At 41.1% G+C, this 22,126-nt stretch overlaps 1 protein-coding gene across 7 annotated transcripts in view; it reads left to right on the top strand.

Annotated features, from left to right (window-relative positions):
* Positions 1 to 450: 450 nt before the first annotated feature.
* LOC140947733 (ATP-dependent translocase ABCB1-like) overlaps positions 451 to 22,126 on the top strand; it is a 55,343-nt gene continuing 33,667 nt past the window's right edge. For 2 of the 7 annotated variants that reach the window (XM_073396911.1, XM_073396913.1), the window contains exons 1-19: positions 451 to 783; positions 4,483 to 4,543; positions 6,760 to 7,139; positions 8,631 to 8,802; positions 9,512 to 9,636; positions 10,475 to 10,591; positions 11,096 to 11,150; positions 11,428 to 11,541; positions 13,223 to 13,339; positions 13,871 to 13,996; positions 14,508 to 14,711; positions 15,183 to 15,353; positions 15,855 to 16,016; positions 16,760 to 16,856; positions 17,184 to 17,299; positions 18,029 to 18,211; positions 19,183 to 19,287; positions 19,419 to 19,496; positions 19,701 to 19,784. In XM_073396911.1, coding sequence (XP_073253012.1) covers positions 626 to 783; positions 4,483 to 4,543; positions 6,760 to 7,139; positions 8,631 to 8,802; positions 9,512 to 9,636; positions 10,475 to 10,591; positions 11,096 to 11,150; positions 11,428 to 11,541; positions 13,223 to 13,339; positions 13,871 to 13,996; positions 14,508 to 14,711; positions 15,183 to 15,353; positions 15,855 to 16,016; positions 16,760 to 16,856; positions 17,184 to 17,299; positions 18,029 to 18,211; positions 19,183 to 19,287; positions 19,419 to 19,496; positions 19,701 to 19,784 — 2,625 coding nt within the window. In that variant the 5' untranslated portion in view covers positions 451 to 625. The remainder of the gene's footprint in view (positions 784 to 4,482; positions 4,544 to 6,759; positions 7,140 to 8,630; positions 8,803 to 9,511; positions 9,637 to 10,474; positions 10,592 to 11,095; positions 11,151 to 11,427; positions 11,542 to 13,222; positions 13,340 to 13,870; positions 13,997 to 14,507; positions 14,712 to 15,182; positions 15,354 to 15,854; positions 16,017 to 16,759; positions 16,857 to 17,183; positions 17,300 to 18,028; positions 18,212 to 19,182; positions 19,288 to 19,418; positions 19,497 to 19,700; positions 19,785 to 22,126) is intronic. The other 5 variants (XM_073396907.1, XM_073396910.1, XM_073396912.1 and 2 more) reach the window with 4 other exon arrangements.

Genomic DNA, 22,126 nt, shown 5'->3' with positions numbered 1-22,126 from the left:
AGCGAAGAGAGTTAAATTCGACAGAGTTCAGTGAGTTAAATTCGACGTTTTAATCTAATGCCGTATTTAACTATTTTAGTCGACTAAAATAGCAATTAAGTTCGGCATATGTGAAGTTCGACGTTTGAACTGGGCGTCACCTGTCCGGGGTCCCCCACCTCCACGTAAACATGCCCTTAGAAATATTTTTATAGCACGCTGTTACGCCACATATTGTAATGCCGCTGTGATGATCTACAAGACCCCACCTCACAAGCTACAAAAGAGGAAAACAAAGTAGAATAAAACTACAGCAGCAATAATTTGTTGTGCTTGCAATTTTAATCCAAGCAAGTTCAAAGTGACATGTGGCAAGCCCCCTTTTTCACCTTGCGCAGTTTGCGAGCAAACCTTGTCTAAATTTAGAAGGCGACGTCTCTAGCGCGCGAAACATCACAATTTAATAGCTGAGCTCAGCTTAATGTTTGTGAGCATATATCGCTGACGTTGCTTGAGGGACATCATTTCATCATAACCTCAAGGTTTTTGAGTTCCATCCATTGAAACGGCGATACGAAAATTGCCTTTATTTAGTCAAGCCACCGCGAAGACTCCGTAGATTGCCGGCGGTCAAATAAAATCAGTCATGGATGAACCAGCAGTAGCCGAACCTCTCCTCGCCGCAGAAGATGGCAAAACTAATCCTAGCGATTTTGAGGTAAAGATTTGTCCCGATGAATGCGAAACGAATGGTGAAATATCCGCAAACGACACCGATGATGCTAAAGATGGCGCCGATGACAGGTTAGAATTTGCCAAAGCACGGTGATGCTTTGTATAAAAGGTCTTTTGGCACGTGTAGTTTGCCTCGAGTGTTTTGTAAACAGTGGTAGGAGGAATCTGCGCCCTTATTTTCGATTCACGCGTGCAGAAAAGAACTGATAAATTTATGAGGGTAATGTACATGAATTTCTTGTATTTTATATATATCAAATATTCCCAGCATACGAGTATATCCGTTGCATTGCCCCAATGCGCGAAAATATTTAGCTATTTTTATTGTTGACAAACCTAAAAAAAATACTGACGGATAAATGCGACGGCTATTGCCATCATATTTCATATCAAAGAAAGCTAAGAACAGTTACTTTAGCTTTTAATATTCCATGGAATGTTAAATGCTGAAGTCTCTTACAAAGTATATTCGCTCGTGGTTCATGTTTTAGAAGTGACACGTGCTTTTGTTGCGACCGTGTGTTTTAGTATTTGCAATTTCAAGAGGACATGATTTTTGTAACGTTAAGCAAGTGTCCCTGTTTTTGCGAGCTAAATTTGGATAGGCAACTTCGATATCTGAAGTCTACTGAACCACCTTCGAACGAAGAAGAACGAACGAGAGTTGTTTTTAGTGACTTCATTGCATTGCGTGATTTTTACCTTATCATGAAATATTTAAAAAAGATCACTTTCCGATGACGTGACAGGTTAATAATCTTTCGTTGTAACTAAAATTAGTTACCCGTCATGCAAATTATTTGCATCACACGGGTACATCCGTTGCATTACCCTAATGCACGCAAATTTTTAGCTATTTTTATTGTTGATAAACCTAAAAAGCAATACTGACGAAAAAATGCGACGGCCATGCCACCGTGTTCCAAGTGAATCCGTCCTTTCATATCAAAGAAAGCTAAGAATTAAAATGCTGAAGTCTCTTACAAAATATATTCGCTCGTGGTTCATGTTAAGCGGCATGTGCTGTTGTTGTGACCGTGTGTTTAAGTATTTGCAATTTCAAGAGGGCATAATTTTTGGAAGTTATAGAAAGCGTCCCAGTTTTTGCGAGCTAAATTTGGATAGGCATCTTGAATATCCGAAGTCTTTTGAAACACCTTCGAACAAAGATGCCATCTAGTGAAGTTCCTGCTCCTTTGCTTTAATTCGTGTAAAAAGTAAAACACAATCTTCAACTTGCAAACAAAGAAGTATCTTCTGGAAATGTCTACATGATACAGAATTGCTGTACTCTTTTTTATTGTAGTTCATGTTTTCAACTGCATGCTGTACTCTGAACGTATGTAATCCAATAATCAAACTCTATCGTAATCACTTCAAAAACACAACAATTTGCTTTAATTGAAAAGAAGCTATTTGGTCCATAACGAAGAAGAAAGAAAACAAGGAAACAAGAAAGAAAAGCTAACAGAAGCATTACAAATGACGGTGGAAATGACAAGAGGGTCGAATTATAACTTGAACCCACGAGACTGCGCACAAACAAAGTCACTGCCGAAACTGCGAAGCAGCTCTAAATGAAAAACCTACCAACTCTCCGCAATGATCCTTTGTTCGTCATTCAATTTAACATTTCATAGTTTCAAAGACAAGGACAATTTTGCTGTTTACGATAAAGATTGTGGAAATTTTTGAACTCTACGCAAGCATGCCAGGCAGTAATTATGCGAATGTTTGGACAATAAACCGATCAGAATCACTACCCGGTTTTCGCTAAGCGACGTTAACGGACGGCGTTAAACGGCCGGTTTATTTAGACGTTGCTCAGAAGAGAAAACGATTCGAAGTAATCTCTGAAATTCAGGCTACTTTGATTCGTCTTTTTATGCTCTGTTGAGGTGTGGAGGACGGTAACAGCTGGCTGGGTGCTTCTTTCTTATCAGGGGTGTGGAGGACGGTGGATGTGTGGTTCTCTTCTGATAAAGTGAGAAGGTTGGTGGAGGCTGGACTGCATCTCTTTGTACATGTTCGAAGACTGTGTAAACACGGCGTTTATGGTTTGTTCAGGCATGCGGTTGGGTCGAGGCCTGGTTGCTTCCCTCCGTTTGGGTCCCGTGCGGGCATGCTGTTGGCTAGAGGCCTGGTTCCATCACCCTGTTGGGGTGCTTCGTGCACTGAAGGCCTGGTTGCAAATTAGTTTTCCGCCTTAAAATCTTCTCAACTCGTCCGCGTAGCTGACATGTTCCGTTTTCCAAGTTAATTTCCTCTATTGGGTAAGGCCCCAGCCACTTATCTTCGATTTTGTGACCTTGCTTTGTCTTTTCTGAAGCATGTTGCGTCGCAGCTCAACATCTCCCTTCTCAAAGCTCTTATTTAGGCCTGCTTTCCTCTTTCGTTGCTGCCTTGTTTTGTTTCCCCTGAGCTATGGTTATGTTGCGTTCTACCTTGGAAAACTATAACATTTCTTGTCGTGGCCATCTTGTCTATGTACTCTTGCAAAGCATTTTCCTTTCGGCCTGTTGCACAAATTTTTTAACGTCGAATGGTAACCGTGTTTGACGACCAAACATTATAAAGGAGCTAAACTTGGTCGTGCTTGAGACATTGGTGTTAGTGGCAAAAAAGGCGCCGTCAATGAAGTCATCCCAGTCGTTCTCGTTTTCATCCATGCCCTTCCTGAGAATGCCCAGCTATTGTTTTCGCGCGAAAAGTGATATATTATCATTAACTTTAGTTTCATTATACCCAGATCTCATCGGCTGTAAAATCGGGAAAAAAAACGTATGGTGAAAAAGAAAACGGTGGAAGGAAAGTCTCCTGATTTCACCTTGGTCCCCCTTTATTTTTCACAGTGACTTACGAGACTCGCGGAAATATGACACTTTTAGCTCAAAGCTAGCCGTTTTATTTGATCTACTCGATAAAGGGTTGACACCAGAAATCAGTGGAGATAGACGCTGCTAGTCATGGGCACCTGTCCCTAATGATATGTCTTCCATAACCGGGAAACACATATCCCCAGTGATATTTGTTCCCCTTTTGGGGAAACACATTTCATTAGGGATATGTGTTCGGGGGGACACGTATCACTGTAACGTCACAGTATCAGTAGCTCCTGGCCTAGTCTTGACGCACGAGAAAACAACACCATGCATGCACCGCGCTGTTTCTGTAATAAAAATGTCGGAAAATTTTTCTTAAACCACCAGTATTAACGATGCAAGGAAATGCAATCTCAAATAGTGTTTGTTTTCTGCAAGCTTTAATTAAATTTAGCCAGGAAAGTACACTGAAAGGGTTTGATCACTTGTGTTTCCCCGAAAACGTATCCGTAGTGACGTGTGTTGCCGTGTAGGGGAAACTCATTTCAGTAGGGATATGTGTTCGGGGAAACACATAGTACGGGGGAACACATATCGCTGTAACGTCACAGTGATATGTGTTTCCCCGTGATATGTTTTTCCCCGAACTCACATGCCTAGTGATACGTGTTTCCCTACCCGGGAAAGACATATCTCTAGTGGTATGTTTTCCTGGGTAGGGGAGATACATTTCACTGGAGATATGTGTTCGAGGAAACACATATCACTGTGACGTCACAGTGATAGTCACAGTGATATGTACTTTTGTTCCCCCGTCATAGTTAGCGCTACTATTGACACTATTTGCATTGCGTGCAAATTTCCAACATCAGGCAGAAAGCAGCCCATTCCCGTATACTTAAAAAAGAGACAAAACTTTATTTTCTTAACTTTTTTTTTGTTTTAGTAACGACAAGAAAAAGGAAGAAGCAGAAGAAAAACCACCCATAGTTTCTTTTGGCCAACTGGTAAGTTATCGAACTTTCTTTCAAGCAGAGGTTTTTAATTTCGATCATTGGTTGAACGATTCTCCGACAGAAAACTCTATCGTGAATTCCCGCGACTGCCCCGAATGGAGAGCTTGCTCATAGGCTAAAATCTAACCAGCAAACTTGATTATGAACTGATGAGGAGAGAATTTCCGTTCGCCAATGGCTTAAATAACTTTTATTGAACTGTCATAACGAAAAAAATACCCGCTCAAATGATATTCACAAGATTCTTAAACTCATCAGTTTTGTCAGTAACTGTCGCTTTGTGGTGGTTTGACGGGACTTGTTTTTGAAAAGTGAATCATGTTTTAAAACGATTCAGCCATTTGTTTGAATAAATCCCGGGGGATACCAACCTCGTTCCTAGGGTTCTTGACTCATACTCGTTGCATGGACTGCGCGTTTTTCTCATTAGTTTTTGCAATCTCTGCAAGTTACTATGTTGGAGCCTGAAACAGGCTAGTTTAGGAGTGGAAGACCACTGCCAGTTCCACCCAGTGCTGTGTTCAGGGAGAGCTTTCAGTAAAAAATGGAAATCCATACAAACAGCACGAAGGGATGACTAGCCCGGCTGTAATTTCAGATACTTTCACATGCCGTTAAAATAAACTCAAAGTATCATCATCAAGTTTGTGGTTCCTCGTATCTCGACGTAAATGGATCAACCTCACTGCCATAACGGTTGAATTTATAGAGCGTTTACACATGACGTCACGGCGGCCATATTGGTGTTCCAAAACAATAAAACGGCGACCGTGTTGGTGTACCAAGAAAATCCTCTGGGAGTTGAACTATTTTCTCATGTAAATGCATTCTTTTGTTCCAATAAATTAGCATAGATGCTGACCACGTGAGTGAAAACGCTCTATTCAATAGACTACCAGTAGATCCTCGTTTTCCTAGGAGATAGGAGAGCGAGCGTGCGAGAAAGGTGACACGTTAATGAAAGTACCCATTCGCCTACGAATAGGCCCTTTGCCGGTAGCCATTCACGTGGTACAAAACTTCCATGCTGGAGAGCAACAAAAGGCATGCATAATTTTAATTGGTAATTTCCTTTGTCTTGTCCCAGTGCGATTTTTGCTCTTCAGTAGGGCTAGCTGCAAATTGCGTATTGCCTCTCTTTTCCCGGCTTAGGGATAATAAAAATGAGCGAATTAGGCGAGCACGTGACACGTGGAGGGAAGAGAGATGATTTTTTCGAAGGCAGAGTTCCGATTCGACTACGAGTAGTCCCTGTTTTTGCTCAGGGATAGAAAGCTGAGCGAATTAGGGAGCGCGCGTGAAACTCACCAACCGCGAGGAAGGTGACACGTGAAGGAAAGAGAGAATTTTTTGAAGGCAAGTACGGTTTCGACAACGAATAGTCCATCATTTTCCTAAGAGGTGGTAAAATGAACGAATTAGGCGAGCACGCGTCAAAATAGCAGCGCGCGAAGAATATGACTCGCGGAGGGAAGAGGGAATTTTTCTGTGAGAGCAAATACCGGGTGGAGGCGTCCCTCAAGCTGAGCGAATTAGGGAGCGCGCGTGAAACTCACCAACCGCGAGGAAGGTGACACGTGAAGGAAAGAGAGAATTTTTTGAAGGCAAGTACGGTTTCGACAACGAGTAGTCCATCATTTTCCTAAGAGGTGGTAAAATGAACGAATTAGGCGAGCACGCGTCAAAATAGCAGCGCGCGAAGAATATGACTCGCGGAGGGAAGAGGGAATTTTTCTGTGAGAGCAAATACCGGGTGGAGGCGTCCCTCAAGCTGAGCGAATTAGGGAGCGCGCGTGAAACTCACCAACCGCGAGGAAGGTGACACGTGAAGGAAAGAGAGAATTTTTTGAAGGCAAGTACGGTTTCGACAACGAGTAGTCCATCATTTTCCTAAGAGGTGGTAAAATGTGTGAATTGCGCAAGCCCGCTTGAAAATAGCCGCGCGCGAGGAAGATGACACGCGGAGGGAAGAAAGAAATTTTGTATAGCAAATACCGGTTAAACTACGAGTAGTCCCAAAATTTTCATCAGTGAAGGATATTAGAGCGAGCGAAGCACGCGAGCGCGCGTGAAAATTTCTGCGCGCGAGAAAGGTCAATATTGAGTCCAACACTGATAATCACGTACTGATTTGTCAATGATCGCCTTAAAATTGTGAGGTAATTTACAAATTCCTTCCCACCAATTGATGTTTTATTGTGTCTTAGTTTCGTTTTAGTGACAAGCTAGATGTTGTGTTGATAACCCTGGGCACTTTAGCGGCAATTGCTCATGGAGCTGCGATTCCCGTTCAGTTCCTCATCTTTGGTGATCTAATCCAGAGCTTTATCGAGTTTGAGCAAGCATCAACCGGCAATGCTACACAGACTTACGATCTGAATGGTGAGATGACAAAATTTGCTCTGTATTATGTTTACCTGGCGGCTGGTAACTTGGTCGTCGCGTATGGACAGATGGCGTTTTGGTCCCTAACTGCTACGCGGCAAGTAAAGAAAATGCGTCTTGCTCTCTTCAGTTCCATCTTGAAACAGGACATTGGTTGGTTTGACACATCTGAACCGGGAGAACTCAACAATCGATTTACTGAGTAAGTGTGCGCGCAACTTCGTTGTCAGCCTTAAGTAGTAATGATAATAGCAGTAAAATAAAATCGATTTTTTTTTTCAGGGAGGCAATATGCCAGGTTTGATTTAGCGCGTTATACTACTACATGAGAAATTTTTGTAATTTGATTGGCTTGGAGCAGTTGTATTTCTGCTTAATTTGAAATACCTACATGTGAAAATTACAAACCTTCTGCGGGTAGTGGTATAAACAAATAATAGCAGGATTTGTACGTGATATTTGGCATAAATTCCACTCGTGATATTTCAAAATTGTCTCAAATTTCACTCGCCTAACGGTTTGTGAAATTACGTATAACAATTTGAAATATCACTCGTGGTATTTATGCCAAATATCACTACAAATCATGCTATAACCTATACTAACACCCTTTGAGCACACTGTTTTATATTCCCTAAAGGCATTCGAGACTAGACGTTATTTCTACATAAATGGTCAACGAAGCGGCGCAACCGTCCAGCGTCTCGTTGCTCGGCTGTATAGTTCATTTTTTAATAGGGAGTTTAAGATACCACGACGCCGACAGCCACGAAAACGTCGCTTAAAAAGTGAATTTGCGTTCTTTCAATCTCTATCCCGATTACTCTAACCCATTTACTGGCAAGCGAACTCTTTTTGAGCCGACCTCCTAAGAACCGTATTCAAGTTCAGAAAAGGAAAGAAAATTTAGCCGTCGCTTGTTTACATCCTCCCTAAAACGTGAAATAAGGCAATTTCCCGTCGTAGCCGTGCAGTGACGGCAAAGAAATGTACCAAAATGCGTGATGCCGGTGCAGAGTTGTTGTTTTGCCTATTCAACCTATTGCTTTTTTTGACGTTCTCGTTGTCGTCGCCGTCGTGGCATCTTAAAGTCCCCGTTAAGCATTCTTATTCGCTATGGACTTTGAAATTACTTGCCAATGATAAAATCACAGCTTTGTGTCAAACAAAATTGTCTCAAATCATATCAAACGCTACAAACTTCAAAAATGAATTTTGAAAATCCGTTAGGCGAACACGTTCTCAGAAACAACAATTGCGTCCGTTTTAGTCTTCAATTTTGCCCATCCGTGCTTCCTTTTGTATTGGCTGCGTTATATATACCTTCTTAGAATGTTTTAAGCGGTTATTTTATTGTTTCACGAAGCCGGAGAAAAAAGCCGACATTTTGCGACGCCACCGCTGGTCGTTCCGCGTGGGAAATCTACTTCAACCAATCAAAAGCACTACCCAAGTCTAGGAAGAGAGGCGTCATCAGTATGGAATTCCTGCAATCGTTTCTCAGACGTAATTTCGCGGGAAAACCAGTGGTAGCGTCGCGAAATGTCGACTGTTTACTCAGGTTATGGTTTACTCAGTTTGGTGGCGGTTCCCACAGTCCCACTGTTTGAATTTGCATTTATTTCCTAGTGGTTATGTCATAGATTCACCTTTACCTCAGTGACTGACTCTTTGTACTGTTTCTTTTATCCAGAGACTTGAATCAAGTGTTTGATGGAATTGGGCACAAGATCGGTATGTTCGTGCACGCCATATCGATAGTGTTAGCGGGCTTCGTCTTGGCGTTCGTGTATGGATGGAAGCTCACTTTGGTTCTGATTTCTGTTACTCCATTGCTGGTTGTTGCAGGTGGAATTTTGGGAAAGGTAACTTCTTTTCTTTTGTGTAACTAAATAAAACACAATCTAACTGGCATCATTACATTAATTAAAATCTGTAGTTGAATTGCGTGTATTTTATTTCTCAACGAAGACGTGCCGGTGAAGAAAGCTAAAATTACTGCAGAAGGCGATTTTTCACAGCCCTCATCAAAGCACCGTTCATACGCGGAAGTGTGTTCTTATATGTTTCAATAATCATTAACTTAATGTGGGTAGAAAGGCGAAAAAAAGCAGGCGAAAGGGTGTAATTGCAGAAAATGCAGTTTCACGCAAAATCGACACTAAATTAACCACTTTATTCCTGAAACGATCAAGTTCAATTACAGAGTTATACTGTTGAGAAGGTTAAAATATGTATAGGATAATTGATTTACGAAAAGTTACCATTCTGACCTTTTCCTGCTGCTCAAAAAATGAGCGCGAAATGTTGGGTCGTAACAAGATTCAGCCGCCATCTCGTCTTCGATCTACTGTTTTACGAAAGGAAAGACTTTCCTCTCATGGGCGACAGCGACGCTTACGTCCGCAGAAATGAACAATATGGGCTTCTTATAGCAGGCGTCCCTAACCCTCTCTCCCCAATCCCCTCCCTTGTTCCCTTGTTGCCAATCCCCTACAACTGTGTTGCTAAACGTAATACTAACTGGAACTGCAAGTTTTCGTAATTCCTTGTTGATCATTTTGAATGTTGCAGGTGATGGCTGCGTTTACAACTAAAGGGCTAGATGCTTATGCCAAAGCTGGGAGCGTAGCAGTAGAAGTATTATCATCCATAAGAACTGTTGCTGCCTTTGGAGGCGAAAATGAAGAAATTAAAAGGTGAACAGACAACCAAAATTCTCACTCTTTGAAGGGTGTTTATCGATGACTGTAGCGTTGACGATTGACGACCGTTTTGAAGTTACAAATGCCATTTTGAAGCCGCTAGTTTTTTTGAAACTGCAACTAAACTATTCAAATTATTCTGGTATTTTAACAACTTAAGTATTTTTCAAATAATATTGTATTATAACATTGGTTTTCGGAAATATTTTACTTCACGAAACGTAATTTTTAAACTTTTTTTAGTTCCGAGTTAACCATCAAGCACACTAACCATAATTTTCTTTGTTGCAAGTATCTTTGTATTTTTCGTTCTCTTTCACCACGGAGTTTCATTTTCCTCCTTATCTTTGTCCCTATGTGACGCAATTAGTCTCACTTGGGACACGTCTTAAAAGTTTCCATCGACTTGCTTGTGTGACCATAATTGATAATAGCGAAGCCCTGCGTTTAACTTGATTTCAGACCTTCGTGTTTAGCTCAGTTGATAGCTGTCAAAACAGGGTATACGCTAACCAGTATCACATGACTGTATCCGCGGGCTCAGATGTCAACTTCTCTAGGCCACTTGTTTTTGAAGTTTTCAGCTGACCAGTTATTAGCCGTAAATTTATCACAGGCTCATTCCAAATCTGTTTCCAAATGTGTTGGGAGAGAAGGCCGTTTTTTATTATCGTCCAAGTGATTACCGTTGCAGTGCATTGACGTAAGCTTCGCATTTAGCTGTGGCTACATCTGCATATTAAATTATTATAAAAAAAGGGATTAAGACCTCCCTTGTTTTTTTTGGGTTCGTCACGTTTACAATTTTATGCTATATGTTTTCAAATTTCAGGTATTCGTCATGTCTGGGAGAAGCACGAGACTTCGGTGTGAAGATGGGTGTTTTGATGGGTCTGGGAATCGGCTTTCTTCAAATTATCATTTACGGTAGCTACGCTCTGGCCTTCTGGTAAGTATGTTAAATTTTTGTTATGTCTTTTGTCCCTTTCGAAATTTAATTAGATTGCTACTTCTCCTGCAAGTGAGGAGCTCCCAACCCACAGGTTGTATTTGTTCTTTACTCGCCTTCAGACGCCTGTTTCTCGTTACACTACAAAGCCTTAAATTTGCCTTCTTTATTTACGCCCTCGACATGCGCTTCTTAGTAATGCACAGAACACTTGTGACACACAAACGCACGGAATGGCCTTGCCCATCGTGCGTCTCTTGAGAGCTTTGTAGACTAAGTTCCCACCCAGTGTTTGGGACAAAGGTGAGGGACCTCTCTCCAGCCCCCGACCTATCACTAAAACTCATGAAATACAATGGTTTAAACCTGCATCAAGCGGCCACCCTAGGGGTACCGGTAAGAGGCCGCTTAATGGAAGTTGGCCGCTCAATAGAGGTTTGTCATGATTTAGCATGAACTCAAGCAGAAAAATCACTCGAAATTCTTTTTCCTCACTATCTACAGGTACGGGGCAAAGTTGATAATAAATCAGGAAATGAACGGTGGAGACGTGCTTATTGTAAGAGAAATGATGTTTTTAATGCTATTTGTTCCCCAGAATTATATAACAAGATAGTTACTGTAGTTTCTGCTGTTGATTCTGTGGACGAAATCCTATGACGCGACCATTAAAATTAAAACACTACAGCAATGCTTCCACATGGTGTTATTTGTTTTTTACTGCGCATGTAGCTCTAACTTTTTCGTATGGTGCGCACATTCAAATGAAACCTCTGTAGCAGTTCTTCGTTTTCTGTATGTCACGAAATAATCTGTTTTCTGTTTTTTGTCTTTAGGTATTTTTCTCCGTGGTGATCGGTGCCATGCAACTAGGTCAAGCAGGCCCTAACTTTCAAGCCATAGTAACAGCACGAGGAGCAGCATACAAAGTGTTTCTCATAATTGACAGGGTAAAAAGATGTAAATGTTGTTTAAAGGCAGTTTAGGACTATTATTCCACCCTTGCTTAGTGTTTGAAATCCTCCGGTCATATTCTTGCTCTCCAGCTACACTACCAAACAGAGCCTCCGCTGGATCATTGTTTACTTTAATGTTCCTTATCTAGTCAGCTAGCGTTAGCTTGCAACGAAGAATTTACCCGGGGAAATATATTAATCAACGAGCTCTATTAATAAGATGTTGCACTAACAGCCAGGTGCAACGACAGACGATCACAGAAGAGACGGCAATCAGGTCTACAAGTCATAAATGATCAGAAGAAAATATGTTTACGTGGACAAATACATTGTAAATTTAAAAAAAATGCGCTAAAAATGGGGCGCTTTGGGTAAGTTAAATACAGTTCTTTTTTGGGGGTCTAATTTGGCTCTCTAATCCGGGTAAATACATTTCAGTCCAATTACCTTGGGCTGATTTGGACCCACGGACTGAAATTAGTTCCAGCATGGGCTGGACTAGGCATTCCGTCCCTGCTTGCCGTAGAGTTTCCAGTGGCTCAGTGGTTAGAGCATCCGAACTTGAAGTCGTCGGAGGGTCGTGAGTTCGATTCTCACTTGGAGCTCGTAATTTTTCGCTGAGCTTTCTGGTATCAGGATTCTCCATCTCCCAAACTATATTGTACAGTCTTGGTCTTTTACGCTGTTGGACGGCCGATTTCTAGCAAGTCCCTGATACAGTCCTCTATGACTTGTGTAGTTATAATTAAATTCCGATCCTGCTCGCTATAGAGTCTCTAGTGGCTCACTGGCTAGAGCGTCCAAACTAGAACTTGGAGGATCGTGAGTTCGATTCTCAGCTGGAGGTCGGAATTTTTTTTTCTGAGCTTTCTGGTACTAGGATTCTCCTTCTTTCAAATGATAGTGTACAGTCTTGGTCTTGTACGCTGGTGGACAACCGATATTTCGAGCAAGTCCTCGATACAGTCCTCTATGACCTGGTGTAGTTATAATTAAATTCCGACCCTGCTCGCCATAGCCTCTGGGGACTCAGTGGTTAGAGCAGCCGAACTAGAACTCGGAAGTTCGTGAGTTCGATTCTCACCTTTCTGCTATCAGGATTCTCCTTCTTCCAAATTGGATGTGGCTGTTTCGAATTGTGCTCAATTGGCTCCAGAAAAGACTGAATCCATCAGATTTGGGCCTGCAACTAAAAAAGCGTTTTCAGTGACGTGGTCAACAGTTTTGCAAATTTATCGTCACAAAAGGAAGTTTTTATATCAAAAGAAGGTTCAACTCCCACAGACTAATTTAGAACACCAACATGGCCGCCGTTTTATTGTCTTGGGACACCAATATGTCGGACGTGACGTCATGTGAAAGCGGTCTATTTGCACGTAACCCTTTAAGCCCCAATATCCAAACACAAATTCTCCAGACTGATCTCCGTGCATTTCCGTAAAGAATTGGTTGAGAGAATTTGTTTGCTGATCAAAGCTTTTCCTATCGGTGATCATTTCAGTAATTCCCACAACATTTTCTCTCGATGATGTATAGATGACGTTAAGAGAAAATTGACTTTGGTTGCTCCTTGGACGTAAAGGGTTAAGGGCTGAAACAGATCTTTTTAATTTTCAGTGTGGTTATACATGTAGAACTTGCTGACGCTCTTTTTTTGTTTTCTTTCACTCGCTAGGTTCCCCCATTCGACTCCAGTTCCACTGAGGGAACAGTCATCGAGCATGAATCTTTTAAAGGAGATATAACTTTTAACAACATCGAATTTTCTTATCCTTCGAGACCAGACGTGAAGGTATTTAATATGAAATGGAGAAAGATAGCTTACCAGTGTCTATGAATTTTTCATTCATCTTTCTTTCTCAGGTTAATCAGCCGATATTATTAAGAGCTAAGGTGAAATACGCGTATATGACCTTCAGGGCATGTCCCCACTGGTCCATTTAAAGTGATTCCCTTGTTTTGCACTGCGTATCGCCTACTGCGCATAACACTGCGACGTCAAAGTTAGCGTCTTGTTATTTAAGACTATATGGATGGCAAGGGTGGACCTATATTGAAGCTGTGAAAAATTGTTAATGACTTCCGCACAGAATTGACCTAAACCAGCAATATGCTCTTCACGCATAGTCCCTTTAAGTTGTAATCGCACCCGTGAACTATATATTAGAACAGCTTCGCGAGAGTGGATGAGTTCATAAACGGAACAATATCACGCTCTCGTGGAGACAAACACGAAGACGAGTTTTGGTGCAGCATTTGCAAACTTGTTCGGATTTGTGTGGCATAGCCTTAGTGACTTTTTCTCGTGCTTTGTTCCTTTAAGATTTTGAATGGTTTGAACCTGACTGTAGACAGCGGACAGACTGTTGCCTTAGTGGGTGAAAGTGGCTGCGGAAAGAGCACAGTGGTCAAGCTCGTGCAGAGGTTTTACGATCCCAGTAGCGGTGAGGTAAGACGCTCTCCGCCCCCTTCCACCTTCTAACTCTTCAAAGTTTAGCTCTTATCTGTGTTATTAAAGGCTGGTAAAATCATAAATAACTTCGTCTAGACTATCCCCTGGTCGTATTCTCATGGCTTGAAGCTTTTCGTCATTTGATTTTCGGCAGTTGAGTGCCTTTATAGCTTATTCTTTGACCACAATGGGAGTCTTCTTTTTCTCCGTAAGGAGAGGATGCGACTGAATGCTAACCCCCCCCCCTCCCCCCACCATGAATGTTTGGTGGTTGTTCCTTTATATATTCCCTTAACATACATGTGCGTTAAAGAAAAAAAAAAGAAACAAGGGCAATGCCCGCATCACCCTTAATGAACAAGAGAAAGATAAAGTCAGTCGTCTGTTAATATCATTATGATTTGTGGCTGTGTGGTTTAAGACAACAAGGTCATAATAAACATCTGCTTAAAACTTACTCGTGCGTTCTTCTGTATATACGTTTAATTTGCTGCCTCTATATGCGAAGGTATCTGTTGATGGTCATAACATTCCCAGTCTGAACTTAAAGTGGTTGCGTCAGCACATTGGGGTTGTAAGTCAAGAACCTGTTCTTTTCGACACAACAATAGCAGAGAATATCAGGTACGGCAAGGAGGATGTGACACAGGAAGAAATAGAAAAAGCAACAAAGATGGCGAATGCTCATGACTTTATCAGGAGTCTTCCCAAGGTTAGTCGATCTAGTTTGGGTACATGTGAGAAACACTTAGCGCCTGTATTAGGTATGTAAGTAGCCAACGGCTACCTGATCTAGGTCCAGGGTCTAGAGTCTAGGTCTAGAGGTCTGGAGTGCGTGCAAAATGTATGACCGTTTAGCTGTCTGCCTCGCTAGGATACCTAGGAAAAAATGAAAATTTCGCCCAACGAAAATCTTGTGGTTTTCATGTGACTTATCGTGTAACGCGTAATAATGATCACGTTTGAAAACTAAGGAAGGGAAAATTGGTGACGAATTTACCATTCTCGTAAGCGATCACTTTGAAAATGACCGTGTTGTTTCCCAGTCAAATACTGTTTTAGAAACTCTTTCGTAAGTGACCGCTACTTATCTGAAGTGTAACCTTCCATTGACCTAAAGTACATTTAGTTATGTGATTATCAAGATTCTGATTATTACTGTTGTTGTTGTTATTTCTATCAGGGCTATGATACTCTTGTTGGTGAAGGTGGTACTCAGTTAAGTGGAGGGCAGAAGCAGCGTATCGCTATTGCACGAGCCCTCGTAAAAGATCCCAGGATATTGTTGTTGGATGAAGCAACCTCGGCCTTGGACAGTGAAAGTGAATCCATTGTACAAGCTGCACTGGATCGAGTAAGAAATTTGCATTCAGATTATTAACGTATTACAAACATTTTTGAGGTATACTTAGTAAATTTGAGTTTCCCAATGAAAGTGTGTCCAGCGGAAATCTTACTAATAGTTAGAACACCAGTAAAACGGAACAGTTGTAAAATGCCTTTATTGGCTGAGGATGCGTAAAAAAGAGATTAGAAGTGGCTTAGTACATAAACCCGATTGCAGAACGTTTTTAAATTTTATTTGAAATTGTGATGTGTTTACACCTTGTTAAAGTCAAGTGCAACCTTCAGATAACTGGAGATGAAAGCTGGTATTTCGGATTTTAGTCTCAAAACGCCAGGGTCGTACAACCAGCAAAGTTGAAACTATGAATACGGTCAACAAGTTGTTTTTTTGGTCATCTTGGCGGACGCGCTAGGTTTGTGCTTACGGCTGTGATTAATTTGGAAAAGGTTAATAATCCCGAGAATGCTAATAATAATAAATTATTATTGCCAATGTTATCTCTTACAGGCACGTCAAGGTCGTACAACTATTGTGATTGCCCATCGCCTCTCGACAGTCCAGAATGCTGACTTAATTGCAGTTATTCAGGAAGGCATGATCGTCGAGAAAGGTAGTCATGATGAACTCATGAATATTGATGGACTATATCGACAGCTTGTTACGCTTCAGGTATGTATGCCTTCATTTAACTTATAAATGATTTAATTCAGGTTTCATTTCAGATGCCAAAGTCCAAATCTGCAGAGCGAGTGATGCAATGGAACTCTAACGCGCCTGTACCGTACCGCTGAGTGATATCAGACTCTTAAGTGGAAATTGTCGCTCACCCTTTCGACTAACTGAGTGTCGAACGCTGCGGGTGTTTAAAATTTACAGTGTTTTCAGAACTAACTGAAGAAACGCTAAAACACATCGAGAGGCCTAAATATACGCTACTACGGCGTCTTGATTTAGTTTTCTACTATGAACAATAAACAGAAAACGTATTGAGACCTTTAATATCAAAATGCTTCCAAACGATGATGATGCGTTCCTTCCATCTATGTCTTCCACCGTTGGTAATTTTTAAAACCAGAATATTCAACATAGATCAGGTAAGGCCGTTGGTTTGTCCAAAACCCAAACAAATGGTCCTCGTATTTTAATGGAAGACCATTCAGAACCACAGAGAAAAGCGAAAGGTGGAAAATACGGAAACTTATTGCACTGAGGCTGTCATTATAGTTCCTAAACGGCCACTTGAATTACGGGCAGTTTCAGTAAAGTATAATTATATTCTTTCTTGCTACTGCTCAGCAACAGCTGATAGTTGTTGCTTTCGTTAGTGTGACCATGTCTTCTGTAAACTTTGAACCCGACCATTTTAACGGCATAACATATTCGCTGAGCCTCTGGAGTATTTTTTTTTGTAGATTTTCAAGCAGGAGGAAGAAGGTGAAGATGAGGACAATGACGATGAAATTAATGAACAGACGAATTGTAGTGAAGGAAAGGGAGTGAGAACTTCAGGTTCGTTCATCCGTAATATTTGACACTCGTCCCATTATCTACTGTCAATAGTGGGTTTCTACCCATAAGAGCTCAAAGCGTGACTGCGCAAGGGAATAATAAAGTGATCGTTTTTGATAGTAAGATATTAATTTTAATCTTCTTATGGATACGTTGGAAGATATATTTTTCGACTCGGTATCAGGTAGTGAGTACAATTTTTACTCGAACACCTAATTAAATGACCACGGCCAAAACTTCTAAAGAATAGATATGAAGCAAGGTGGTTACCAGTGCTTTGATCAAGCAAGCTTGATTTTTTACTTTTTTTTTTTCATTTGCTTGCAGTGTCGTCAGCACCAGCCAACTACTTTCGTAGTGTTTCACGCATGTCAAGCGATAGTGAACGCGAAGGTCCTGTCCCAGGAAAGTTAAGAGCAGGTTCAATGCTGGATAAGGCAGAGGTAAACACTGCATTATGAAGGATGCGTCATGGTTGAATATGGCTGTTAAAATTTTGAACCCAGGACCTGACTATGAAAGAGTGACTGGACAACCGACAGTTTGACTAAAAATAAACGACTGTTTGACTGTGCCAATAGACGGATCGATCGAAACGCACCAGTGACATAACTAGTCTCCATAGCCAATAACTGACAGACGACAAATGACATCAAGACTTTATTGACCAATGAGGTCAATTTTTTTTAATACCATTAGCTGACGTGATACAATTCACTTTGACTCTGAAGAAGACCACCGCACAAGTTGCCGGACCGTCAGTCACTGGCAACAACAGGTCTATTCAGGACTACGTTAACCCGGATGATCATGCTCAACCTACGCATGATTAAGTATGGATGTATGAATCAAATGGTGACGAGTGAAATAAGGGAATAATTTCACACGCACTTTGTCCAAATTCCAATAATTTCCCGAATCTTCAGGCGCGAAGCGTTTTGCCAGCTCTCTTTTTCTTTTTTTTTTTTTACCTCTCGCCAAACAAACCGCTACCTACTGACGCCGGCTAATTGGGCTTTCTGAGAATTGCCTTGACCTTCGCATGGCCTGGAAAGACACTCTCTCCTGTCTTTAGCGGCTAACTTATAAAGCACTCCATGCTAAATATCTTAACATACAGATAGAAGGGATTTTATAACATAAATAATTATTATTTGGTGTCTTTGCCTTAGGATAAGAAAGACAAAGGTGGCGAAGAAAAGATTTTAGAAGAAGAAGTGGAACCTGCTCCATTTATACGCATCTTGAAGTTGAACACTCCGGAATGGCCTTACATTTTCTTTGGAAGTTTTGCCGCCATAATCAATGGCCTTTTACCACTTGCATTTGCATTACTCTTATCCGAACTCCTCACTGTGAGTGAAGACGGTTATTTTTCTTGTGCTGGATAGATTTATTGAAGTCTGAAATGTCACCCGTCTCTTCCCCCAACCCTCAACCGGCGCCTGTCGGGGGGGGTGGGATGGGGTGAAGAGACAGATGACATTTCAGACTAAGATATATTATAAATATTCGACTTGATGATGGAAGTGTTCGTTAGACATTTTTTTTACACGCCAGTTAATGGGTTCCCGTGGATGATAATATGTGTGGCATCATTTGTTGTCTTGGTCATAATATTTGATTTGTAACTACGTTGGTTCTGTTTGACTGCGTTATGGCGATGGCTGTTGATTTGACAAAAATGGCCGAACTAAAAGTCACTTAGTAGTAATCCGGATTCCATGGGATCAAGAATTTGAATTTTCTGTTCTTCTGATTTACTCAAGTGGAACATTTTTATATATAATACGTGCACTCCAGATGAGCATGTGTACATGGTGTGGGAGGAAGCAAAGGTGGTGCTGTGGTGAGAGCTCTCACCTCTCACAAATTTGGCCCGGGTTCAAATCCCGGCGTCAAAGCTATATGTGGGTTGAGTTTGTTGTTGGTTCTCTCCCTCGCCCCAAGAGGTTTGTCACCGTGTACTCCGGTTTTCCTCTCTCCTAAAAAATGAACACTTCCAAATTCCAATTCGATCTGCAACGCACGGAGACGTTTAAACGAGTTCATAAGAACTCCTAAGGGCTTTGTGGGTAAACAAATTTCAAACTACAATTTACAGGGTGTGCGTCCAACAGATTTGTTTTTTCGATTGGTACTCCAAACAAAACTTGTTCGGGTGAGTTTTAAATTAACTTCAATAATATGGGTTATCTTTGTAAGTGAAAGTAAGTTGCTCAGAGCTAAGTTACCGACTGCACGGATTGCCAGTTGACAGAAACATAATTTGAAAGCTTCGACCGTTGACTAATTTCTGCATATTCTTGTTCTGTTCCTTTTTAAGGTCTTCACGTCTCGAGATGCACAGAAGATTAAAAAGGAATCCGAGTTCTGGTCTCTCATGTATGTTGCTGTCGGTATTACAAGTTTTTTTACACATTTTATCCAGGTCAAGTATTGTTCTAGCTTTCTTTACTTCAGAAAGATAACTTCTAAACTAAGGGATCAATTCATGCTCATTTAGTTTTTGGCTGGAGCCTTTTAGATGAATAATTCTCTTTTAAACCTTTTTTTCTAAAGACCGTAATGTTTGCCAAATCTGGGGAGTTGCTTACTTTACGGCTGAGGAAGATGGCGTTTCAAGCAATTTTAAGACAGGTCAGTCAATCGATTTGATCTTATCTCTGTCAGGTGCTTTAAGCACCGTTGTGAGCGCATTGTAACAGACTGAAACAGTAAGGGAAGTAAATTTCGAGAGTTACAGTCCTCTTGATCGGTAAACGTCGGTTAAGCTGGTACTTGGTAGCAGCAACAGTGAAGGTGTCTATAAACTCTTGATTGTTCATCCATCTTTTTCAATAGGATATGTCATATTTTGATGACCCACTGCATAGTACAGGAGCTCTAACGACAGCCCTTTCGACACATGCCTCGGATGTCAAAGGGGTAGGTAGACAGCAGACCGTCTGTGTTTTTTCGAAGGAATCTCTTATCCCCTCAGCACGGATGTGAAAGCTTAAACTTAAAGCGCTTATGAAATGTTCATAAATGTCTTAACTAAAATAACTGGCTCGTCCTTGTAACCCCCTGTAACCCTTTGTAACCCTCTGTAACCCCGTGTAACCCCCTGTAACCATTTGTAACCCGCTGTAAGCCCGGCCCCTGTAACCCCTTGTAACGCGTTGTAACCCCATTTATTAAATTTTAAACCTCAGATAATGCATTTCTAGCATTCTGATTGGTTCCCTCACTCTCGGTTATCAGCTCATATACCTTAGTTGAACTTATATGGAAAACAACAAAATTTCTCTCGGACAAAGCGGCGGAAAAAAGTAGATTTCGCGAGATTTCTACTGACGAAAAAAAAAAAAAGCAGAAAATGCCATACCGGCAACGACAAAAAAAGCCGCAAACTTTGGTTTCAAATGATAAGGTAAAGTAAGTAACTTTGTTAAAGTGTTAGTCGTTCTAGTGTTTACACACTAATTGGAGACACTAATTATGTTAAAAAATATATATACTCAGTTGCATATTACATCTACAACATCAATATTAAAATGAGCTATTGCCCGGTGACATAAACACTATTGCCTGTGAACGTTTAAGTTAGAAAACACGTTTTTCTGTAACCCCTCCGTAACTCGTTTTAACCCCCAGTAACCCCTTTTAACCCACTGTAACCCCTCGTAATCGCCTGTAACCCCTTCTAACCCGCTTTAAGGCCCTGTAATCCGCTGTAAGCCGATGTATCCCCATGTAATAGAACGTGATATTAGATCGTCCAAAAAAAAAAAAAACGATTTCTGATTTTTAGAAAAGAAGCCGTTTTGCACTAAGAAAACATCGGTTATTTTTTTTTTGAAAGGAGTTACAGTTAGTTTTTTCATCGTTTGTGTTTATCAAAAAAAGATCGCGAAAAAAATTGTTACTGACGTTCTAGATAGAAAAGAAAGCTTTTAAGACTTTTAGAACACCTCTTAATGAAAAACGCAACATTTGCCTTTTTCCAAAGGGGTTACTCCATCATTTTCGTCAAAAAAATTGAGATATCTTCATCTTTCAATTTTATTTCAAAGTATACCCAGAAAAAGTACCTTCGGACGTCCTAGTTAGGAAACAAGTTTGTCTGTAACCCCTATATAACCTCTTGTAACCCTCTGTAACCCCCTGTAACCCCTTGTAACCCCCTGTAACCCCTTGTAACCCCCTGTAACCTCTTGTAACCCCCTGTAACCCCTTGTAACCCTCTTTAGCCCCCTGTAACCCCTTGTAACCCTCTGTAACCCCTTGTAACCCTCTGTAACCCCTAGTAACCCCCTGTAACCTCTCTTGACCCCTTGTAACCCTCTGTAAACCCCTTGTAACCCTCTGCAACCTCTTGTAGCCCCCTGTAACCCCTTATAACCCCTGGATCCCATGTAATAGAACGTGATAATAGATCGTGAAAAAAAAAAACGATTTTTTACGTTTTATAGAGAAAGCATCAGTTTAAAAAGCGGCAGAATTTACATTTTTCCGAAGAGGGTAGTCCAGGCTTTTGGTTGAAAAAATTGAGATTTTTTTATATAGAAAACAAGCGTTTCTGCACTATGAAAACATCAGCTTAAAAAAAAAACACAGAATTTTCATTTTTCGAAAGGAGTTAAAGTGAGTTTTTTCATCGTTGCGTTTATCAAAAATAGATCGCGAAAGAAAGCTTTTAAGACTTTTAGAACATCTCATAATGAAAAACGCAACATTTTCCTTTTTCCAAAGGGGTTACTCCATCATTTTCATCAAGAAAATTAATGTCTTCAACTTTAAATCTTTTTTTCAAAATAAACGAAGAAACAGTGTCTTGGGACGTTCTAGCTAGGAACCAAGTTTTTCTGTAACCCCTCTGTAACCCCTTGTAACCCGCTGAGACCCCTTGTAACCCTCTGTAACCCCTTGTAACCCCCTGTAACCTCTTGCAACCCCCTGTAACCCCTTGTAACCCTCTGTAACCCCTTGTAACCCTCTGTAACCCCTTGTAACCCCCTGTAATCCCTGGTACCCGTTTGTAACCCCTTGTAACCCCTTGTAACCCCCTATAACCTCTTGCAACCCCCTGTAACCCCTTGTAACCCCCTATAACCCCTTGTAATCCCCTGTAACCCCTTGTAACCCCTGTAGCTCCTTGTAACCCCTTGTAACCCTCTGTAACCCCTTGTAGCCCCCTGTAATCCCTGGTACCCCTTTGTAACCCCCTGTAACCCCTTGTAATCCCCTGTAACCCCTTGTAACCCTCTGTAACCCCTTGTAACCCC

Source organism: Porites lutea, chromosome 9, assembly GCF_958299795.1.
Source record: "Porites lutea chromosome 9, jaPorLute2.1, whole genome shotgun sequence".
Taxonomy (NCBI): Eukaryota; Metazoa; Cnidaria; class Anthozoa; order Scleractinia; family Poritidae; genus Porites; species Porites lutea.
Note: the sequence above shows the minus strand (reverse complement) of the source record. Positions and strands in the feature narration are given on the sequence as shown.